The 22,564-nt window shown below is 39.9% G+C and overlaps 1 protein-coding gene across 12 annotated transcripts in view; it reads left to right on the forward strand.

The window, feature by feature from the left end:
* LOC140718865 (WD repeat-containing protein 72-like) overlaps positions 1 to 22,564 on the forward strand; it is a 339,559-nt gene that overhangs the window by 275,653 nt on the left and 41,342 nt on the right. For 9 of the 12 annotated variants that reach the window (XM_073033110.1, XM_073033122.1, XM_073033121.1 and 6 more), the window contains one exon: positions 6,194 to 8,163. The exons of the other annotated variants lie outside the window; for them this stretch is intronic. In XM_073033110.1, coding sequence (XP_072889211.1) covers positions 6,194 to 6,375 — 182 coding nt within the window. In that variant the 3' untranslated portion in view covers positions 6,376 to 8,163. Of the gene's footprint in view, positions 1 to 6,193; positions 8,164 to 22,564 lie in introns of those variants that run through there. 12 annotated transcript variants of the gene reach the window in all.

Genomic DNA, 22,564 nt, shown 5'->3' on the forward strand with positions numbered 1-22,564 from the left:
TCAGTGATGCCCCCAACATCGTACCTGCCAATCTTTAACAGTGCTCCAAGTTGTCAACCTTATTCCGTGTACTGTGTATATTCAAATATACCACCTTCAGTCCCGTATTCATCGCCCTTTTCGATTTTGCCCCCACGTTACACTTCACCTCATCCCACTGACTGCAATTTTGCCCTATCATCTGCTACAGTCCCACTACACACTACATCTGCTTGTCTATCAGCTGGCCCATCCTCAGCCCTATCTCTCCGGTTCCCACCCCCACCGCCAAATTAGTTTAAAACCTCCCCAACAGCTCTAGCAAACCAACTCACAAGGACACTGCTTCCCCCAGGTTTAAAGTAACCCATCCTTTTTGTACAGGTCATACCTTCATGCCTTATGGCTCACTAATCACTATGCTACCATGGCACTCTACAATAATACACAAGTAGAGTTACATTTTAAAATCTGTGCAATGTACTTTCACATTTTTTTCCCTGGCTATTCGACATATTAAACATGACCACTTTTGAGAAGATCTCAGAAAAGTTTTGTTTATCGTGACCAAAGTTGACATTTCTTAAATAAGTCAACAGGAAAAGGTTTAAACACAAAGTACACTGCAGATGCTGTGGTCAAATCAACACGTACAAACAAGCTGGATGAATTCAGCAGGTTGGGCAGCATCCATTGAAACGAGCAGTCGACGTTTCGGGCCGAGACCCTTCGTCAGGCTTTCTGAAATCTCACCATGGCCTCATCTCTCTGTCTCTGCAATCTCCTCCAGCCTGATAATCTGCTGAGAATTTGGCAGTTCTCATCTCGTGTTTGCTCCCAAAGTTAGTCACTCCATTTGCTATCCAGGGTCTGGAATGTGCGCCCAACCTCCCAGCCACTCAACTTCGCTTGTCTCCTGTAAGATATTCCTCAGAATTTATATTTTTGAACCATCTATTATCTGCCATTATATCTGCTGGGATGGCTTTACGTTACTTTGTGCTTGATAACATTCTAATGAAACACCTTGAGGCATTTTGTCAAATTAAAAGCACCATATAATTGGAAGTAGTCACTGATACACTCCAGCCTGGATTCTTTTTATTTTTCCCACTTTTGCTGTTTGATAGCTCAACCAGCAAAGCTATTGTGGAAAGCAATTTTATTTTTTGTTCTGTTCCAATTTTCTACCAGGGAAGACATTAAGTAGTATTGATAGATAGTTCCACATGAGGAGGTCATCCTGCAGTCTTCTACCTTCAGCTGATGTGTAAATCTAAGCTCATTCTGTCCTCTCTGGCTGCATATAATTCCAGCAAGAATTGTTGGATACCGACTTAGACAAAGAAACTCTGGACATCTGACCACTTCTTCTGAATAACAGTGAATACTCCACAGATCGAGCCTAGAAAACCAAATCATTGTAGACCTTGTCACTGTGAGCTGAAATACTATCGATACTTAAATTACATCACAATGCGTCAGCAGAATGTAAAATGTCCTTTCTGTATGCAGGTGAAAGGGTTTAGAAATAAAAATTCATCTCTGGTCACCTTACAGGATACTATAGTATATGCTGTTTGTTGCATTTGTTATCTAATATTCAGTTCCATTTAATCTAAGTCCACCAACAACAGTGTTCTACTGGCATTGGAAATCACAGAGATACACTCAGTTGCCACTTTTTTGAGTCAATAATGCCAATATGTAATCAGTTAATCATGGGGCAGCAACTCAGTGAATAAAAGCTAACAGAGAAAACATCAAGGATTCCAGTAGTTATTGGGTCCAGTAATTATCCAGACCAAACATTAGAAAGGGGGAGAAATGTGATCTAAGTGACTTTGACAGTGGAATGGTTGTCAGTGCCAGATGGGGTGTTTTGAGTATCTCAGAAACTGCTGATCTCCTGTGATTTTCACACACAGCACTCCGTAGAGATCACGGAGAATGGTGCGAGAAGCAAAAAAGGCATCTGCTGCACAGCAGTTCTGTGGGCAAGGACGCCTAGCTAATGAGAGAGGTCAGAGGTGAATGGCCAGGCTGGTTCAAGCTAACAGGAAGGCAACAGCAACTCAAGTAAACGCGCATTACAACAGTGGTGCTCGAAAGATCATCTCCGAATGTGCAACATTTCAAAGCTTGAAGTGGAAGAATGAGCTGCAGCAGTGGAGATCCATACTGGGTTCCACTCCTGTACCTAATAAAGAGTCCGTCGAGTGTATATACTCCTTAAGATAGTTTAGTATTGTCCTCCTAGTCTTCTACTAATTGCCAAAGATTATATTAAAATCTAAGAGTATTGATCACTTGGAATGACTGAGGCAATCAATGTGGATTTGTAAAAAAAAATGGTCTTAACTAGATAATAAAGTTGTTGTATGTACTGTGAAGTGAAAACAACTAATGCTATTGAAGAGGAACTGACCCCAAACATGCCTAATTTTAATGTACAAGCTGCATACAAAAGCTATTTTGTGCAAGTTAGACTATGGTAGAGATTATCACCAGATAAATTAGTAACCATGGGGAAATTGACCTGGCACATCCAGGCATAATTCACTTCAGCACATTTTTCCCAGCAGTCATTGCAAAAACCAATCGCATCATGGTTCAAGCAGTGCACACCCTGCACAGTGGGAACTGTTTTTAGAGGAAGCCTACAATCTTCTTTTATCAACTGACAAAAAAGCCGGGAGCAAAATTTACATTGATCAAAAGTCAAAGATTTTCCTTTTTTGCCAGTTGAGTACTTTTTGAAATTCCACGGTGAAGCATTAAGCAGTAAAATCTTGTAGATGGATTAGATCAGCAGAGGCAGTCTATCAGACGTGGTTTCTGAGAGGAGGATAGCCCTGACTTTGGCTTTGAGAACACTGCAGGTATGAACTTGTACTTTCTTTTCAGAGGTCGCAGACAATGCTCAAAAGTGGTTAACTAGTGACTTTTCTATTTCAACTGTGAAAGAATATAGATATTTATACAATCCACTTATTTTTATAGACTTTTCCGACAATTTCCTGCAGATAAGCTATACAAATATGCAAATTAGGATCACGGATAGTCTTCAGCCTCTCATGCTTTCACTGCCATTCAATAATTCAAGACAGATCTAACTGGAACCGCAAAACTGCATACCTGCCTCCCTGAGATTCTGTGGATGCTGGTAATCTTGACCAACACATGCTAAAATCTGGAGATCCTCAGCGGGCCAGTCAGCGTCTATGGAGGGAAAAAGAAAGTCTTCACAATCTTGATGAACGGTCTTGTGTCAAAACATCAACAGTTTATTTCCCACTTAGAGGCTGCCCGACCAATCAAAATGCTTTGAATGAACAAATAGACAATCTCTTATTTTTTAAATGATGATTCTTCATTCTAGATTCTTCCCCATGAGGAAATGTCTTTTCCATATCCATCGTCTCAAGACCTTTCTGCAAAGATCCAGTGGATATACCTAGCTTGTCTACTCTTTCCATTTACTGTAAGACAAACTGCCCATTCCAAGTATTAATCTGGTAAAACACACAAAATGTTGGAGGAACTCAACAGATCAGGAAAAGATGAAGCATCCTGGTGAAGGGTCTTGGCCTGAAATATCAACCGTTTATTCTTTTCCATTGATGCAGCCTGATCTGCCGAGTTCCTCCAGCACTTTATGTGTTTTGCCTTAGATTTCCAGCATCTGCAGGCTTTCTTGTGTTTATTATTCTGGTAAACCTTTCCAAAACTGATTCCAGCTCTTCAGTGTCTTTCCTTAAGTATTGAGACTACCATATTCTAGACATTGCCTTCACAATGCTTTACAAAATTGAAATGTAATTGTAATGAGCTCTTCAGGCCTGTGCGGGGAGACAGAGATCTTTGGGCTCTGATGCTTATAGAGCACCTGAATTGGTTAATTGTTGTTTACTGAAAGCTATAAATCGTTCAGATTTCTTGTGTTCTTTTTCATGCACCTTGCTCTTTGTAATACGGTCTCCTGGTGCTTTCTGCTTAAACTTGCTGAGTATATTTTGATAGACTCAAGGACTCAGTATTACTTGTAGTATTTAAGTGGACGCCCGATTAGTGTTAATTGCGGGGTCCTAGTTTTGAGAATGCTACATCTCGAGGTGTTGCTTGTCCAAGCTACCGTTGTTCTGTTGGAGTTGTTATGAATAAACTCTGGTCACCGGCTCTGCATTGGAGTCTGCCTTCCCTCTACACTTGGGTTCTTACATTGCAAGCACACATTGTGACAGTGATCTCTCTACCTTTGTATTCAATTGCCCAAATAATTAATTGCAACATTGTTTTTAGCTTTCATCATTACTTGTAACTGCACACAACTATTAACAAATCCTACATTAGAGTTCCCAGAGCTTTTCAATTTCTCAGCAATTATTATGTTACCTTTTTACATGTTCCTATCAAAATGAACATTTTCACAGTTTTCGCTTTATATTCTCCATTCATTTAACATTTACTGTATGTCCCATTGTAACATCCCCATGATCATGTTCGTATTATTTTATGAGCTCTTTGAGATATACAGTATTGTGCTTAGCTCGGGTGTCAAAGACTACTGCACTGTATTTGACAAGGTGGCGTGGGGAGCAAGTTTGTAAATCTAGGCAGGAGCAAAGGATGTTAGGAATGGTGAGAGTGGAGCAGTGTGGGATTGGGGCAGAGAAGGAGTGCCAAGGGTGGTGGGAGGCACGGGTGCAGACACACTCATCCCTGAGACACCAAGCAAGGCTATTTGATTCCAAACAATTAGTTTATTGATCATTACAGAATGTCTCTCTGGTACATCCTGTTCCTTCCTCTTTTCCAACCATGATTCCCCTTTCTATACACCCTTCCTGTTCTCAGTCCACAGTAAAGACCCATATCAGAATCAAGTTTATCATCACTCACATATGTCATAAAATTTGTTTTTTTTTGCAGCAGTACCGTGCAATAAATAAAATTACCACAGTGCTGTGCAAAAGTCTCAGGCATCCTACCTATACATATGTAGCTTGTACTTTTGCACAGTACTCTGTGTTCTGTGTTTTGTTCCTGAGGAACATTGTTTTGGTTTGCTGTATACATGTGTACGGTTCAATGTCAATAAACTTGAACTTGAATTTTAGAAACTATAATTTCAATCAAGTCATTCATATAAGTTGTGAAGCATTGAAGCCACAGTACTCCATTGATCACATTGTGCTTGGAAGCAGAAGATCTACTTATGCCTCTCTCTCATTTCCTGCCACCCTGATTTCTCTTGCCCATGGACTTTTTTTTTGCAATAACTTTTAATGCAACACTTATCAAATCCTTCTAGAAAACAGCCCTCTACTCATTCAAAGAACTTCAATATATTGGCGAAGTGTAACTTTCTTTTCCCAAATCAATGTCAAATTATGGCCTTGCATATTGTTGTCTGTTCTGTACTCTCTGGAACTGTAATATTTTGTTCTGCAATCTGTTATTGATTTTCCCTTGTTCTACCTCATTGTACTAATCTAACAAAATGATCTTCACACTCAGAGGCTACTTTATTGGAAACAGCTGTACACCTGTTTGTTAATGCAAATAACTAATTAGCCAATCATGTGGCAGCAACTCAGTGCATAGGAGCATGAAGATGTTCAGTGGTTATGCTGACCAAGTCGCATAATGGGGAAGAAATGTGATCAAAGTGGCTTTGACCTTGGAGTGATTGCTGGTGAATGAAGGGGGTGGAATGAGTTTCTCAGAAACTGCTGATTTCCTGGGATTTTAATGCACAACAATCTCTGCAGTTTGCAGAGAATGGTGCGAAATAAAAATCATCCAGTGAGCAGCCGTTTCGAGGGTAAAAATGCCTTGTTAATGAGAGAGATCAGAGGAGACTGGATAGAATGGTTTAAGCTGACCGGAAGGCAACGGTGCCTCAAATAACGAGGAGCATCTCTGAACGCACAACATGTCGAACCTTGAAGTGGATGGGCCACAGCAGCAGAAAGCCACATCGGGTTTCATTCCTGGGGCCACTTTATTAGGTACACTCCTGTGCCTAATAAATTGGCCATAGAGTGTATGGATGATATGCAAAGCAAAGTTTCTCACTGAATCTTGTTTTGACAATAATAAACCCATTTACCAGTTGAATTAACCTGATTTATTCTGTGCCTACTATGTCTTTAGTAATAGATTCAGCACCTTCCCTTAGAAGTTGTCTCTTGTTTCCATTGTTTTTCAGAAGCCTTTGACGGTTCCTTTGCTAGGAAGGAGACTCCCATCCCTTTACCTCACTGTAGCATGCACTCATCTCTCACCAGACCTCTCTGGCTGCTCAAAGAATACTTGTTGCATGCTGACATGAATCACAAAGAGCTATATTCTGAGGTCAACCCTGTGAGAAATGTATTATTCATATTGTAGTTTTGACCCCATCATGAAGGACCCCCACCACCCAGGACATGCCCTCTTCTCATTAATACCATCAGGGAGGAAGTACAGGAGCCTGAAGATGCGCACTCAATGGTTTTGGAACTGTTTCTTCACCTTCAACATCAGATTTTTGAATGGACAATGAACTTCAATACTATTTTGCCTTTTTTGCAATATTTATTCTAATTCTATATAGTCTACATTTCTTATTATAATTTATAATATATCTTATGTACTGCACTGTACAGCTGCTGCAAAGCATCAAATTTCATGACATATGTCAGTGAAAATAAACCTGATTCTGATGTTCCTGAAGAAATATTTGAATGTGATTGCTACTGCTAGTTTGGAACTGATGCCAACCAGCTCAGGATTTCTTTTGTGGCTTTTAGGAATATCATTCAAGAAACTTCCAACACAATATTAACACTGCAAAATAACACAGGTGAATTTCCAGGCCCCCATTTTGTAAGATAATACAAGATCTCAGAGGGTCGGGTAGAGGAAAATGAATGGGAGATGTTCTGCGTCAGAGCCTTCATTCGGATCTCAGTCCAATTCGAATTGGCAGTCCAAGTAAAGGATCCTGACCCAAAATGCAGACTATCCATTTCCTTCCACAGATGCTGCCTGACCTGCTGAGTTCCTCCAGCTTTTTGTGTGGTGCTCCGCTTTCAGCATCTACCATCTCCTATGTCCCCATTTTTGTAGCCTAATCAATACAGGGTAATAATGTGATAACAGCAAGTAGTAAATGGTGCTTAATGTTTCTTCTGCTTGAAAGCTGCAACAAATCTAGATGAAGACAGATATGTGATTAAAGCCAAAATGCAAGGCTAGCAAAAACAGCAACTGGCTATTTGGCTCAGTGTTGAAACACATTGAATGGCTCCATTTCAGCAGTAGTTACATTCTGAAGTCATCACAGAAAGTTCAGTTCTGTTGACTTCAGTCTTTTAACTTCAGAATGAATCTTTTAATTTTATGATGAATATCTGTCTGTGCCAGCCTCACTGGTACAAAATACTATGTTAAGGGGGTGCACATTTTTCAGGTTTAAATTGTTGCTGCAGCTATTAGAAAATGTTTTAATCTTTTAAAGATACTTGCATTTGTTTTCTGTCTCTCTTTTCTATAATACTCCTGCTTTCATTCTCTGCATTTCTTACGTGTGACTTGACTGGCCATTGAATGCACACATTCTAATACACATTTCCCCAGACAATTCTTCTCATGAACTTCACAATCATTCGATTGGACCAGCTAAGGAAATGAACACGTCTGTTTGTCGGTTTTCCTCACTGAAAGATTAAGGGCTCACTCACCCTTTCAACAATTTTCCACACAAAAGGAATTTTTAAAACTTGAACATCGCAACTTGAACAGGCTGTGTGACGTGTGGAAATATTGTTGTTTGCCAGAGTAATTGTAGATTAAGTATCTTTAGGAAAGAATAGGCAAAGATGAAAAAAGGATTTGAGAGGAGACAGCATGGAAGTAGGATTATGTTTCAATGTAAAATTAGCATGAGCACAAAGCAACATTTACTCTGGAATTCTTATTTGCTCAATGACTTTTTATTCAATATGTTTTACATTGAAATATTTCATTGATCGATTTTTGGATTTGCTGAGAGATTGAGATTGTTGAGATTGTATCATTTATTGTTTTGTAGTCATTACATTCTGCTCCAGTACCTGGTGCTGCTTCACAAATTTTTACACCTGACCATTGTTAGCTTAAACAACAAGCGTAGCTCAGCACTTAATCAGCATTTTAATTGACAAGCAAGTGAAATTGGCTTTCAGCAATTCAAAACTGTGTTCTGAAACTTAGTTCTGATAGCTTACACTTTAATGTGAAGCATTCTAACAAATGAAAAGGAAATGTTTATATTTTACTGGATTAATGCAAAATAATGAATGGTAGCCTCATATTGAGAATAAAATAATTAATTATATAATAAAATAATTTTCCATTATTCTGGTGTATTTAGAATTAAGTAAGTATCCATGCTACATAATATCCTTGTGTAGTTAATGTTTTTTTTTCGGTTCTACATGAATCAACACATCTTTGTAGCTGTATCTTATTGGGAAGCTCATTAGCTTGGATGTTGGTGCTTCAATATCTGCCTTCAACATCTGGTGAAAGGATGGCTGCTGACCCTGCCAGATTTAGGTTGCAAGGTCAGGAGTTCTCATTTATTATTCAAAATTGCTCCCTGGCCTTTCTCCAGCTGGGTCAGAAAATTCAGCATTCTTGTTGGTTGAAATTTTTGAACTGAATCCAATAGCTTTTGTCTTCTTGTGTCCTTCACTGGAAATCTTTGTTATGAGAGCTAGGTCAATCTATTTTGACATTCACTCTTTTAAGGAACAATGGCAAACGAGGTTCTCCAACAACATTTACACGTTCTCATTGTTTGGATGTGTTAACACTCTTGAGCTTATAGGTGCTTCCTGTTGACAGATTATAAAATAGATTTTTTTGTGATATATGTAGAGAGAGCAGCAGCAGACTTTGGGTAAAGTAGTATTTTTAAAAGAAAATTATCTGTACATTGCATCACTTTTTCAGCAACGGTTAGCTGAATAGTATTCCCGATAGACCGGATTAATGGAGCAAATGGGAAAAGATGGACATAGCTGGTCCATTTTTCTCCAAACATGATAGAGAGCTGTCCAAAATAGATTACTTATCAGTAGGGGACAGGGGGCTTGATTTAAAGCTGAAGATGAAATTTGGGCACAGGCACGTTATTATCAGGAGTGTATATATTTTTCTATAACATAAAGAGTTGTGTTTACAATTATGATTTGCAGAGTTGCAGGGAGATTTAATATGAATATATTTGGTTGATGTAATTAAGTGGAGCTTTATGTAATTTTCCTCCAGTGCTTCCAGCAGGTAATGAATTTATTAGAAAATGAGATATTAATTGAACAGCAACAGATTAGTTCAATTTGAATTTTTTTGGACAAACCTATGGATGGAATTATGGTTATTCTATTAACAATATTAATAAAATATTAATTAATAAATCATACCAAAATTGCTCTTAGAGCAAATTAAGTATTTTCCTTAATGTTTTCATTGGTAACACAATTGTGATTAAACTAGATCAGCCAAAATGAAGAACAAAACAAATTCACTTGCATTTATGAAATTTTGAGTTCAAATTGAAATACTGAAGATTTTATATAATCTGTAGAGTTTGGAAGGAACACAAATAGCTATCAAATGATTCTGAATGGTTTGATTATCCTTGTAGTTGGCTTGTATTGATGCACTGTGAGTCAAGCTCAGAGAAGAAACAAAAAGCCAAAGGTCATTATAGGTCTCAACCTTCCAGCAATCTGTAAGGGATGTGACCATGTGTTTCATGACAGTCCAGATGATGAATAACCCAGGAATAATAATTTAATAATGCTTTAATAATGCTTTGGCTGAGAGAGTGAAGGAAACCAAATAGAATAATACAAACGTTTTTATATTTTAGGCATTTTACTGACGTATTATAAGAATGGTTACCTACATGTTTTAGCAAATGTTTAATGAATAATGGTGGATTTATTAATGATACAATTATCAACAAAAATATGGGCACGGGTACAGTTTATAACTTTACAGAAAATAAGGAAAACTGATGATAGATGAGAATTTTATAAGGTTGCTTTTCACAGTGGAATTTGCAAGGCCTTCCTTGCAAATGTTCTGTTTTGTTTTATTTCCAAAATAGACTTTATCGATGATTTAAAAAATCTATACAAAAGGAGGATTTCAGTAGTTCAGGAAGGTGGCTTACCATCACCTTCTCAAGGGAAATTAAAAATGGGCAATAAATGCTACTTTTAACACTGATGTCCATATTCCAATAAAGAAAGAAAATCGAGAAGTTCTTCTCGAACCAGAATCATTACTAGTTAAGAAATAGTTATAATAATAGAATATGATAGGGATGGTTAGAGGGAAGAGTTGAGTTTGTGAGGAGTAGGTTGGACAGTTGGTTTGGTGGTTAACGAGGGAGCTTGGAGCAAGATTGGATGATGGGTGATTGGAAAAGGTGGACTTAGGAATAAAAACAAAAGATTCTACAGATGCTGGAAATCTAGAGTAACACACAAAGCGCTTGAGGTACCCAGCAGTTCAGGCAGCCACCATGGAGAGGAATAAAGAGCTGACGTTTCAAGCTGAGACCATCCATCTAGACTGCTGAAATCTTGATGAAGGTTCTTAGACTGAAATGTCAGCTCTTTATTCCTCTCCATCGATGCTGTCTGACCTGTGGACTTGCGTCCACAGTAGGTATGCGTCATTGGATGGGGATGGAGGTTTGGAGGGAAGATGGTGAATCAGGAATGGAAAGGTCAGGTGGAAGGGGAGATGGAGTGCACTAGGAAGGAGGCTGGGCAGAATCCTTATGGAAAGACGAAGAACACTTCTACCTCAGCTGAATCTCAGCTGACTAGTGAATTTCTCTTGAGAGATATGTATCTGATCCCAAATCCTAATGAAAGTTGATTCCCAAGGCTTGGGTTTACTTTGTTAAAATATCTGAAAAGGAAGGGAAGAAAAAACAGCCTTAGGGAAATATTTACTCTTCAGCACCATAGTTTGATCAAATCAAAGTACGAACCAAATCAATGGGTGTGTCAGTGTCACTTTCTACAGCCCCTTTACATCTGAAGGCAACATGATCATAGGATCATTCAAGAAAACTACATGGTGATAAATTTGTAACAGTGGCATTATTTAATGAAACTGAGGTTCCAGGGTGCATTACATTTCTGCCTTGTTATATGACTGAAGCAAGCTGTTTTCGTTCATGTACCCCCTTGAGGTACTGTTTTCATTTCTTTCATATCCTGGGGTGGGGAGATACAAGAGCATATTTCCCTGAAAGTGATGCTGTAGAGAGACAGAATGGTGAAGAATACTTTTGCAGTGTTGGCCTGCATCAGTCGGAGCAATAATTACAGAAATTTTGATGTTATATTGTAGTTGAGCAAGACATTGATGAGGCTTCATTTGAAATATTGCCTTCAGCTTTAGTCATCCTACTATAGGAAAGATGCCATTAAGCTGGAAAGAGTGCAGAGCAGATTTATAAAGATGTGGCCAGGACTCAAGCTTCTGAAATATGGCAAGGGGTTAATCAGATTGGGACTGTTATCACGGAGCATAGACAGAAGGCTCATTCAGAAAGCAAGGAGACCTTGCTTTGTGGATCCAGAACTGGCTTGCCCACAGAAGGCAAAGGGTGTTTGTAGATGGTTCGTATTCTGCATGGAGTGCGGTGAGCAGTGGCATTTCACAGGGATCTGTTCTGGGGCCCCTCCTCTTTGTGAGTTTTATAAACAAACTGGATGAAGAAATAGAAGGGTGGGTTAGTAAGCTTGCTGATGACACACAGGTTGGGGGTGTTGTGGACAGTCTGGAGGGTTGTCAGAGGTTAGAGAGGGACATCAATAGGATGTCCAGGCTAAGAAAAGGCAGATGGAGTTCAACCCAGATAAGTGTGAAGTAGCTCATTTTGGTAAGACAAATTTGAAGACAGAACGTAGTATTAATGGTAAGACTCTTGACAGTGTAGAAGATCAGAGAGATCTTGGGGTCTGTGTCCATAGGAACTCAAAGCTGCTGCACAGGTTGATAGTGTTGTTAAGAAGGTGTATGGTGTATTGGCATTCATCAACCATGGGATTGAGTTCAAGAGCCGTGATGTAATGTTACAGATATATACGACCTTAGTCAGACCCCACTTGGAGTACTGTGTTCAGTTCTGGTCACCTCACTACAAGAGGAGGTGGATACTATAGAAAGAGTGCAGAGGAGATCTACAAAGATGTTGCCTGGATTGGAGAGCGTGCCTTATGAGAATAGAACCATAGGACATTACAGCACAGAAACAGGCCTTTTAGATAGATAGATAGATAGATACTTTATTCATCCCCATGGGGAAATTCAACTTTTTTTCCAATGTCCCATACACTTGTTGTAGCAAAACTAATTACATACAATACTTAACTCAGTAAAAAATATGATATGCATCTAAATCACTATCTCAAAAAGCATTAATAATAGCTTTTAAAAAGTTCTTAAGTCCTGGCGGTAGAATTGTAAAGCCTAATGGCATTGGGGAGTATTGACCTCTTCATCCTGTCTGAGGAGCATTGCATCGATAGTAACCTGTCGCTGAAACTGCTTCTCTGTCTCTGGATGGTGCTATGTAGAGGATGTTCAGAGTTATCCATAATTGACTGTAGCCTACACAGCGCCCTTCGCTCAGCTACCGATGTTAAACTCTCCAGTACTTTGCCCACGACAGAGCCCGCCTTCCTTACCAGCTTATTAAGACGTGAGGCGTCCCTCTTCTTAATGCTTCCTCCCCAACACGCCACACAAAGAAGAGGGCGCTCTCCACAACTGACCTATAGAACATCTTCAGCATCTCACTACAGACATTGAATGACGCCAACCTTCTTAGGAAGTACAGTCGACTCTGTGCCTTCCTGCACAAGGCATCTGTGTTGGCAGTCCAGTCTAGCTTCTCGTCTAACTGTACTCCCAGATACTTGTAGGTCTTAACCTGCTCCACACATTCTCCATTAATGATCACTGGCTCCATATGAGGCCTAGATCTCCTAAAGTCCACCACCATCTCCTTGGTCTTTTGGCCCTTCTTGGCTGTGCTGAACCATTTTTCTGCCTAGTCCCACCGACCTGCACCTGGACCGTATCCCTCCATACATCTCTCATCCATGTACCTGTCCAAGTTTTTCTTAAATGTTAAAAGTGAGCCCACATTTACCACTTCATCTGGCAGCAAGAGGTTGAGTGAACTTGGCCTTTTCTCCTTGGAGTGATGGAGGATGAGAAGTGACCTGATAGAGGTGTATAAGATGATGAGAGGCATTGGTTGTGCGGATAGCCAGAGGCTTTTTCCCATGGCTGAAATGGCTAACAAGAAGGGGCATGGTTTCAAGGTGCTTGGAAGTAGGTAGAGAGGGGATGTCAGGGGTAAGTTTTTCACACAGAGAGTGATGGGTGCATGGAATGTACTGCTGGTGACGGTGGTGGAGGCAGATACAACAGGATCTTTTAAAAGACTCTTAGATAGGTATATGGAGCTTAGAGAAATAGAGGGCTATGTAGTAAGGTAATTCAGTAAATTCTAAGCAGTTTCTAGAGTAGGTCATGTGGTTAACACAACATTATAGGCTGAATGGCCTGTAATGTGCTGTAGATTTCTATGTACTATGTTCTATAAGGGATGACTTCATGGGGATGGATAAAATAGAGAGGTGAACGCACATAGACTTTTCACAGGATTTCACAGGGAATCAAAAACTAGTAGGAACAAGTTTAAGGTGAGAGGGGAAGCGCTTTAGTAAGAGCCTGAAGGGCAATATTTTCACCCAGTGGCAGTCAGTAAACAGAATGAGCTGCCAGAGGAAATAGTTGAAGCAGGTTCATTAGCAATATATAAAGGGCTCTTGGGCAGGTACATGGATAGGAAAGGAGTGTGGATTAGATTTCTAAACATGGATGGCTTTAGAGCTAGGTTTCTCAACCCATTTTATGCCACGGAGCCTTTCCATTAACCGAGGGGTCTGTAGACCTCTGGTTAGAAACCCCTAGTTTAGAGGGATATAGGCCAAACATGGGCAAATGGGAACTACCTTGGTCTATATAGACCAGTTGGGCTGAAAGGCCTATTTCTGTGCTATATGACCTCATGGTTCTATATCCTCTCCCAAACTTGGTAATTTCCTGTTACTGACAGACCCTTTGTTGTCCTTATCGGGCTACATATGAGATTCGTGGAGTTGGTGTCTGGGCCTCATCCATTCCAACTAGTATTGGGCTTACTGATCTTTTAATGTCCAGTCACTGTTAATGGTCACTATAATGACCACTTCCCGATGCACTTTATGGGACTGCAGAGTGCACAAAATGAATGGAGCCTTTGAGTTCTATTCTGAAGAGTGAACTATTATGAGTTGTTCCTGAAAAATAATCAGAACAATGTGATTGATTGGTAACTATCACTACATGTGTTTGGTGTGTTGCACTTTTCTTTTGGCTTGTTGTTATTACATTGTTGTTCTGCTCTCCATTATGTCAATATCTCTAATCTCCTTTTAATTACAGTTTTCTCTTATATTCTCCCTACACATTTTGATACTTATACCAATTGGTACTGTATTTAATTAAAACTTCTGTTGGCCAGAAGGAGCTACAGTCTACAAATTAGTTGACTGAATGAATCAAGGACAAGGGGAGCCCGCAAATCAATCATCTTTGTTTCCCCCCATTTTGTGGACTCTGAACGGATTCTTGCTCTGAGATAATCTAATTGAATGTGGACACAAGGAGCCTCAGTTAATGACCTGCTAAACCTGAGACCATTCTCAGATGAGTAGCTATTGCGTAACGTGCCAAAGCTCCCAAAGAGGCACTCTGTAATCTCATTAGGCTCTGTCTTGTCACCTATTTTAACTGGTTTGGACCAGTCAGAGTTGAAAAATGCAAATATACAAGGTTGGTGGGAGGGGGGCCATGAAGGACCATGAAACAATGTTGGTTGTAGCCCTGGACTCAAAGCAGTAAGAAGGTGACCCAGGTAGATCAGGCGACCTTGAGCCGATGGGATGGAGATCCACCAGTTCAAATGATGAGGGACACCAGGAGAGTCAAGAGCTCCAAATATGTAATGTTGGTAACTCCGTAGGAGAACAGCTATCACGGATGTGAGGTGCCCCACAGATATGTGGAGATTCGAAAGGGGACTACAAGGAACATGTTGTCAGCAGCAGAAACTCCTTTTTAACTGGTAACATCTTTTCCATTCTTTGACTATTCATGGAAGGTCAGGAAAACTTAGTTGGTGTGCACATAAGGTACGAATTCACGTACATGTTAGTTTAGACAATAAAGGTAATTGTCAGTAAATACAGATTCTGTCTCTGTACCTCACTGATCATCATTACAGGGGGTGATTTTTGTAACATTTCCAATATTATGATTACTTAAGAGTAATTACTGAGTAACTCCTTAGTACTAAACCTTAACGTAGCAACTTACCTCTGTGGATCCAGAGTACATTTAGCAGATAAGTACAATAGCTAGACATTGACCACAGAGGTAAGTTGCTACATGTATATAAACATACACACAGTGGATTCCATTTCAAAGTTCAAAGTACATTTATTATCAATGTTTGTATACATTGTACAACCTTGAGATTCGTCTCCTTACAGGCAGCCACTAAACAAAGAAACCCAAAAGAATCCATTAAAAAAAGACTGTCAAATACTTAATGTGCAGAGAGAAAAATATCATGCAAACAATGAAAGCAAGCAAATGACATTCAGAACTGAAGTCCATGAAAGAGAGTCTGTCCACAGACTCAAAGCTGCAGTCTTAATTGACCCACCAGCTTATTTTGGACAAGACCTAAAACTAATAAAAAAAAATCAAGATTCCCTTTGTTTACTTGGGGCAGGAAACTGCTGCTGTACAGATTCTAGCTGTCAGATGTGTGAATTTGTATAGCTGTTAGTCTCTACACTGTGCTTCAAGCAAACAGTTTTAAATAAAGTCAGTTCCATATGTTTATGTTAAAAGAGCAGTGATGTTTCTCACCGATAGTTGGCAAGAAGTAAGCAGTACGACAATTTAGAACTGTTTTGCTCACTGTGGTTTCAAGCATTCAGGCTTGGAGATGCCAGAAACAGCTGGGAGTGAAAATGAAACGACTTCACTACTTCAACAAGTTAGGAATTATGAAGAATTTGAAGGTAGCAATAATGATCTTGAATGTTTCAAGGAAATCAGAGCTTGGAGTTGAATTCTAATGCCATCTGTCAGAGGTTGGTATGTTTCTTGCCATGCTCCAGTTTCCTCCCATAAGGCGACCCAGTTTGCAGGTTAATTGATCATTGTAAATTGTCCTGTGATTTGGCTAAGGTTAAATACATGGATTGCTGGGCATGCAGCTGGTTGGGCGGAAATGTCTGTTCTACGCTGTATCTCTAAATAAATACAGCACTTGCAGTTTTTTTATTTATTGTCATATCCATTGCGATAACTGATTTTTTCTCACAGAAGTAAAACTGACCCTTAAATACAAAACAAATTGAACGTTCACCATCTGGGTAAATTTTGGTATAGTTCTAGAAAATGGATAAAAGAACCAAGATTAAACTGTGCACAGATTAAACTGTTTAGTTCTGATTATATTGAACTGAGTTCTTAAATGTCTAGACAGAGCCTTTGCCAATGTTTGAATATAGTTTTGGGACTGTGGGTTTCAAGGGTATGTAACCAAGGATAGTATCAAACCGGGATTACAATGAAGGAGCACAATGCGGATTGTACTCCCCTGGTCTCGTCTTGAGAGGACAACAGATTGTTCATTTAAAAAAACCTAAAATTAAGAAGCTGCCGTTACGTTTTTTTCATTAATGATGACTTGAGGACGATCAACACAACTGTTGCAAGCATTTGCCTGAGTTTAATTGAATTTGGATCTACTTAATCATCTTCTGGTTAGAGCGTGTAAGAAGATGATTCTCGGCTGTTTTAAAGCTTAACGTGTAGACAGACAAAATGATCAGATTGAGTATAATCCCGATTTTAATCAAGTAGATGCAAGGTTTAAATTATTAATGTCTGTCTTATGCTTTTAATAAAGGCATTTGTTTTCTCGATTGATTTGATCTTGCATGTAGAAAGAACAAAATATTTCTGCAAATATACTGAAGCTAGATACTTCATATTGCAATGTGCTTTATTTAGATGTGGGTTTACATGTAGAAATCATAAATATTAAGCAGTACTTTCTAAATACTTTGATTAGAGTTGCAAGTGTTTGTAAATGCTAAAGCTGATAAAATAACACATACTGTACATGTCATTTAAATACGACAAGGTTCTTTTTTTTAATAAACATACTGAAAAGTGCCAGAATCACCTCTTGCCTGCAAAACCTTGTGCACTGCAGGAGTTTACACTATATAGTTTGTCAAGAGAAAATTATCTTTGAACTAGTCAGCACTGTGCAAGCTGAAGATTGGGATTTTCCTTACGTTTTCTGCATGTCTGAGATGCTAATGGAGACTCTTGGGCAGGTGCAATGGCATCTAATGGCATGTAATGCATGTCTAGATGCTATTTCTCTGACTTTTGTCCACTTCAGAGTGCCACTCATGCAGAAAGCTTCACACCACATGAGGTCTGCTTCAAGTTTACTTCAAAATAGTTAAAGGGGAGCTACCCCAGATGGCCTCTGGCACTCAGTAGATCCACTGACTTAAAATCTTACCTCTCATAATAGCTCTCCTTTGGTATCCCAACCCATACTAATAATGACTGCCACACACCCAAATCCAATTTCAAACCTAAACCATTACCCTCAACCTTACTACCATACCAATCCCCCCTGTGCTTTCTTTCTTCGAAGGTCCCACCCCCCTACCCCACCATTCTAGACCACTTTGCACCCTAGGCCCTTTGCAAGCCAAACCCACTTCAGAATTTCAAAGGAATGATCTTTCTGGAGGCTGCTGGAGGAACTCAGTAGATCTGGCAACTTCTGTGGAGGCAGAGGCCTAGCTGACGTTTCCACAAGGCATGGAAGCATGATTAGGCCATTCATCCTACTGTGTCTGCTCCTGCATCAGCTGTGAGAACATTGAGCTAATGTAAAGAAGGAAGGGAAATGAGTGAGGTATGAACTGGCAGGTGATAGGTGAAATCAGGGGAGGAGGCGGATGATGGGCTGGCGGAACTAGGTAGTGGGAATGGAGGGTAGAGGTTGAACAGAGACTGGAAGCTAATACTTGGAGCCGAAAAAAGGGCTGTAGATTCTGGAATTCAATAAGTAAGGTCAGTGATAAGTAGAACTAGATTGTGTGTGGATGGAACCAGTGGTGGAAGGGATAAGACACCCAGTGAGTTATTTGTGTGGGTCCTGGAACAAGGTGCAAGAGGAGAAAGAAACTGGCTAACTCAGCATGTGGAGAGAGGGATCATTGTGCTTGGAAGAATGGGATGAGAAAACCAGAGTCAGTCAGAAAGAGAGAGAAGGAAACACGAGACTGTGGGTTAGTTGAAACTAGAAAACTCATCTTTCGTACCATGGATTTATAGGCTACGAGGCAGAATATGGGTTCTGTTGTTCTTGTAGTCTTTGGATTTTTATAATATAGGTAGTAGTTCATATTAAAAGTTAGTGATTATAAAGGCATAGAAGATAGTTGGTCTTATTCCCTGAGATGTTGAATATAAGGCAATCAAGTTAAAACTATTAATAGGTGGGACACACCTTTGTACAGCTCTAGTTACAATATCACAAGAATAGGAGATAACATGTTAAAGGATGCCGAGATGATTTATGAGGACATTCTGTAGATTGAGAACTTCAGTTATGAAGAATGATATGCCAAGCTGTGGTGGGGGATGTTTTTGAAATATAGAGGTTAAATGGGAATATGGACTGCATGAGAGGCCTAGACAGGTGAAGAAAAAGAACTTATTTCTGTCCATGAAGGGCATAAAATTCATGGGGTGTAGGTGAAAAGTACTGGCAGAGGATTGAAGAGGCTTTGAGAAAATATTCTTCACCTAATGAATGATGGTGTTACATGAAAATTTATGGGGACAAAAATTATCAACATACTGAAAAAGGCACTGGGTTGAATATTTATGGTACAGGAACTCAGATTTAGGGCTGGAAAGTGGGCCTGGTCTAAGTGTCTCATTTTGTCCATAATTGACCCCGTGGCCTCAATCACAGCTATAAATTTTGATGACTCCTTAACATAAACTTCAGGGGAGTGGTTCAAATGAATTGTCATTCTTTCTATCAAATAATATTGCTGGTCTTAAATCCAAAGTTTAACAAATTCTGACGATTTTGCTCTATTTTGTTTCCTTCCGTGAGGGGGCCTCTGTTTATCACAGTTGACATGGAGTTGCCAGCATCACAGCCAGCGTTGTTAATGCTCAACTGCTTCAGCCAGTGAAGCAAGGCCCAGCTGTGCTGCCTGATATTTTCTGATTGCACAAGTCTTCAATCTGTGAACTGTTTCCTGGATCTGGATTCAACAAACCCTGCTGCTTTTTTCAACAAAAAACCTGATGCATGCAGGCAACCTAGGAGACACCATTATCAACCACTGCCAGGGGACCATCCAGGAGATAAATGGAAACTGTGTGAAGTAAATTAGTGTGAAGCAGTCAATCTGTATGTCACTGTTGAGCCATATCTTTGCATAACTAGCTTCTTGGCTGATAAGTCCACTGACATCTGACAGTCAACCACCTAGAAGCAGATCTTACCCATGCTAGCTTCATGGAACCATGCAGGATTAACCGACAAGCGTGACCTTTTGATCTGCAGCAACTGGGGCTTTTGCTTGCCTCAGAATTTCTCGGCTTCATTTTTGCTGTTGCGGCTGAAAACAGGAGATGCAAATGGTCTGAACCTTTTGCAAGCTGGGGAGTTTCAACTTGGTTTTATCAGGAAGATCATAGCTCAGTCTACATGGATGGGTGTACAGATGTGGATAGGTCAGCTGTCCCATAAACAGCTAAATCACATTGCTGTTGCTGCCGATTTTACTGCTTGCATTTAGATAGATAGATAGATAGATACTTTATTCATCCCCATGGGGAAATTCAACTTTTTTTCCAATGTCCCATACACTTGTTGTAGCAAAACTAATTACATACAATACTTAACTCAGTAAAAAATATGATATGCGTCTAAATCACTATCTCAAAAAGCATTAATAATAGCTTTTAAAAAGTTCTTAAGTCCTGGCGGTAGAATTGTAAAGCCTAATGGCATTGGGGAGTATTGACCTCTTCATCCTGTCTGAGGAGCATTGCATCGATAGTAACCTGTCGCTGAAACTGCTTCTCTGTCTCTGGATGGTGCTATGTAGAGGATGTTCAGAGTTATCCATAATTGACCGTAGCCTACACAGCGCCCTTCGCTCAGCTACCGATGTTAAACTCTCCAGTACTTTGCCCACGACAGAGCCCGCCTTCCTTACCAGCTTATTAAGACGTGAGGCGTCCCTCTTCTTAATGCTTCCTCCCCAACACGCCACCACAAAGAAGAGGGCGCTCTCCACAACTGACCTATAGAACATCTTCAGCATCTCACTACAGACATTGAATGACGCCAACCTTCTTAGGAAGTACAGTCGACTCTGTGCCTTCCTGCACAAGGCATCTGTGTTGGCAGTCCAGTCTAGCTTCTCGTCTAACTGTACTTCCAGATACTTGTAGGTCTTAACCTGCTCCACACATTCTCCATTAATGATCACTGGCTCCATATGAGGCCTAGATCTCCTAAAGTCCACCACCATCTCCTTGTTCCTTCATTCCTGTCTGTATAGAAGGATTCTTCACTACTGTTTCAGTGACATTTTTTTGACCAATCAGGGTCGTTAGCACTGAACTGAACCCTCGAACTTGGAAGACTGGTGGACCACTCCTAGTCTGGCCACTACCCTTTGACCTGTCTGGCTTGGGTGACTCTATCAACTGCCAAAGCACAAGGCCTTGACTCCAGCCAACATAGTTCTTCAGGTCATTGAGGCATGCAAGCCTCCAAGCCCTACGACAAGGTTGTGGTCCTCTCAGAGGAAATGACATTGGGGAGATTTTTATAGTGCTCGTGTTTCCAAACTAAATTTTCTATTTACATATTTTATGCTCCATCATGCCAGAGTGAAGTGAGATTCCCATTCCATTAGTTTGGTTGGACTTGATTTTGTTCCTATACTGATCATGCAGCACAAGCACCCGTAGAATATAAACAAATCCATTTTAACAGGAGAAAATTATGGGGACTCTAGGAGTAAATCATGCATAGAACAATGAATATTCCATGTAATTTGCAACATACAGCAGAGCGCAGGTATTAATCTTATTTAATATTTTAACTGAACTAGTTATTATTTTCTTTTATACCAATGTTTAGATTCTAGCCACCAAATTGATTGGCCTTTTTCTTTGACATAATTAGTCATACTGGCTTTGTCATCTTGTCTTTGGCCTTATAAAGAATTATGTCCAAATAATGTCACCATTTTTAAACAAGAACAATTATCATCCTAATAATAAAAACAGGCCACTGAGAAGCAAGAAACACACAGAATAATGATCTCTGTGCAAAGTCTTTGGATTCAAAATGCAGTTGCTCCCAATTAAATACTTAAATGCGGTCAGCAGGTGTCCTCAGTTCTTTATTCATTATTTACCTAGCATTGTGCATGATTTTGAGAAACCAAAAAGCTTTCTTGTTCTGTCTTTATTCCTTAGTGTGTCCTGAAAGAATGCTAATCCAAAATAGACATCAACTTCTTTTCCTTCCTCCAGCATCAACTGCTCTGGTAGAGGTGAGCCATGAAAAATATTCTCACGTATGAAACACTTATACATGTACTGTAATGGGAAGTTGTCTGTGAGCCAGTATTGCTCAGCTGGTAAGTTATTATTACAATCATCTCTGTCGTTTTCGTTCTTGAGTGCTGTCGATGCATGGCGACCCTGTCTATAGTGTAGTTTTCCTTAGGGTTTTCATGGGAAGATACAGAAGTAGATTGCCAGGCCTTTCTTCTGCGCAGATACTGCTGCTGCCCAGGTTGGGACCCGATTGGATTTGAACTCAGGACCCTCCAGTGCTTACAGCACTACGCCACCGACTGGCCCAATTATCTCTTAGAAACACTAAAAATAGAATAAGGGAGTGTACATTATTGCAGACTTACAGCAATTAATATGTGTGCCTACACCACATGCATGCTATGGGGATGAGTTATTTACATAGTTACGTATAAATATCCCACTAACTAAACAAACTTCTTCCACATTCTGCATTAATGGTGTCATCCTGTTTGCATTGCCTTTGGTGAGGATTTGAGTTAGTTGAGACTGTCGTCCTCGTGGCTATCCCTCGAGGTTGAGGATGATGGTCTTCATTCCGTTGATCTACTTATGGGCTCTCAAGTGGCTTATGAGTCCAATCCTGGCTTTGAAAATTCTTCCGCATTCAGGACAGGTAGTTCCAGATGGCAGATCGGGCTTTGGTTGTTGCTGCCTCTCTTTCCATTTTCTTCTCTTTTCTTCTAGTTCTGCACAATCTGTTGGCTTCGAA

Source organism: Hemitrygon akajei, chromosome 30 (genome assembly GCF_048418815.1).
Source record: "Hemitrygon akajei chromosome 30, sHemAka1.3, whole genome shotgun sequence".
NCBI lineage: Eukaryota > Metazoa > Chordata > Chondrichthyes > Myliobatiformes > Dasyatidae > Hemitrygon > Hemitrygon akajei.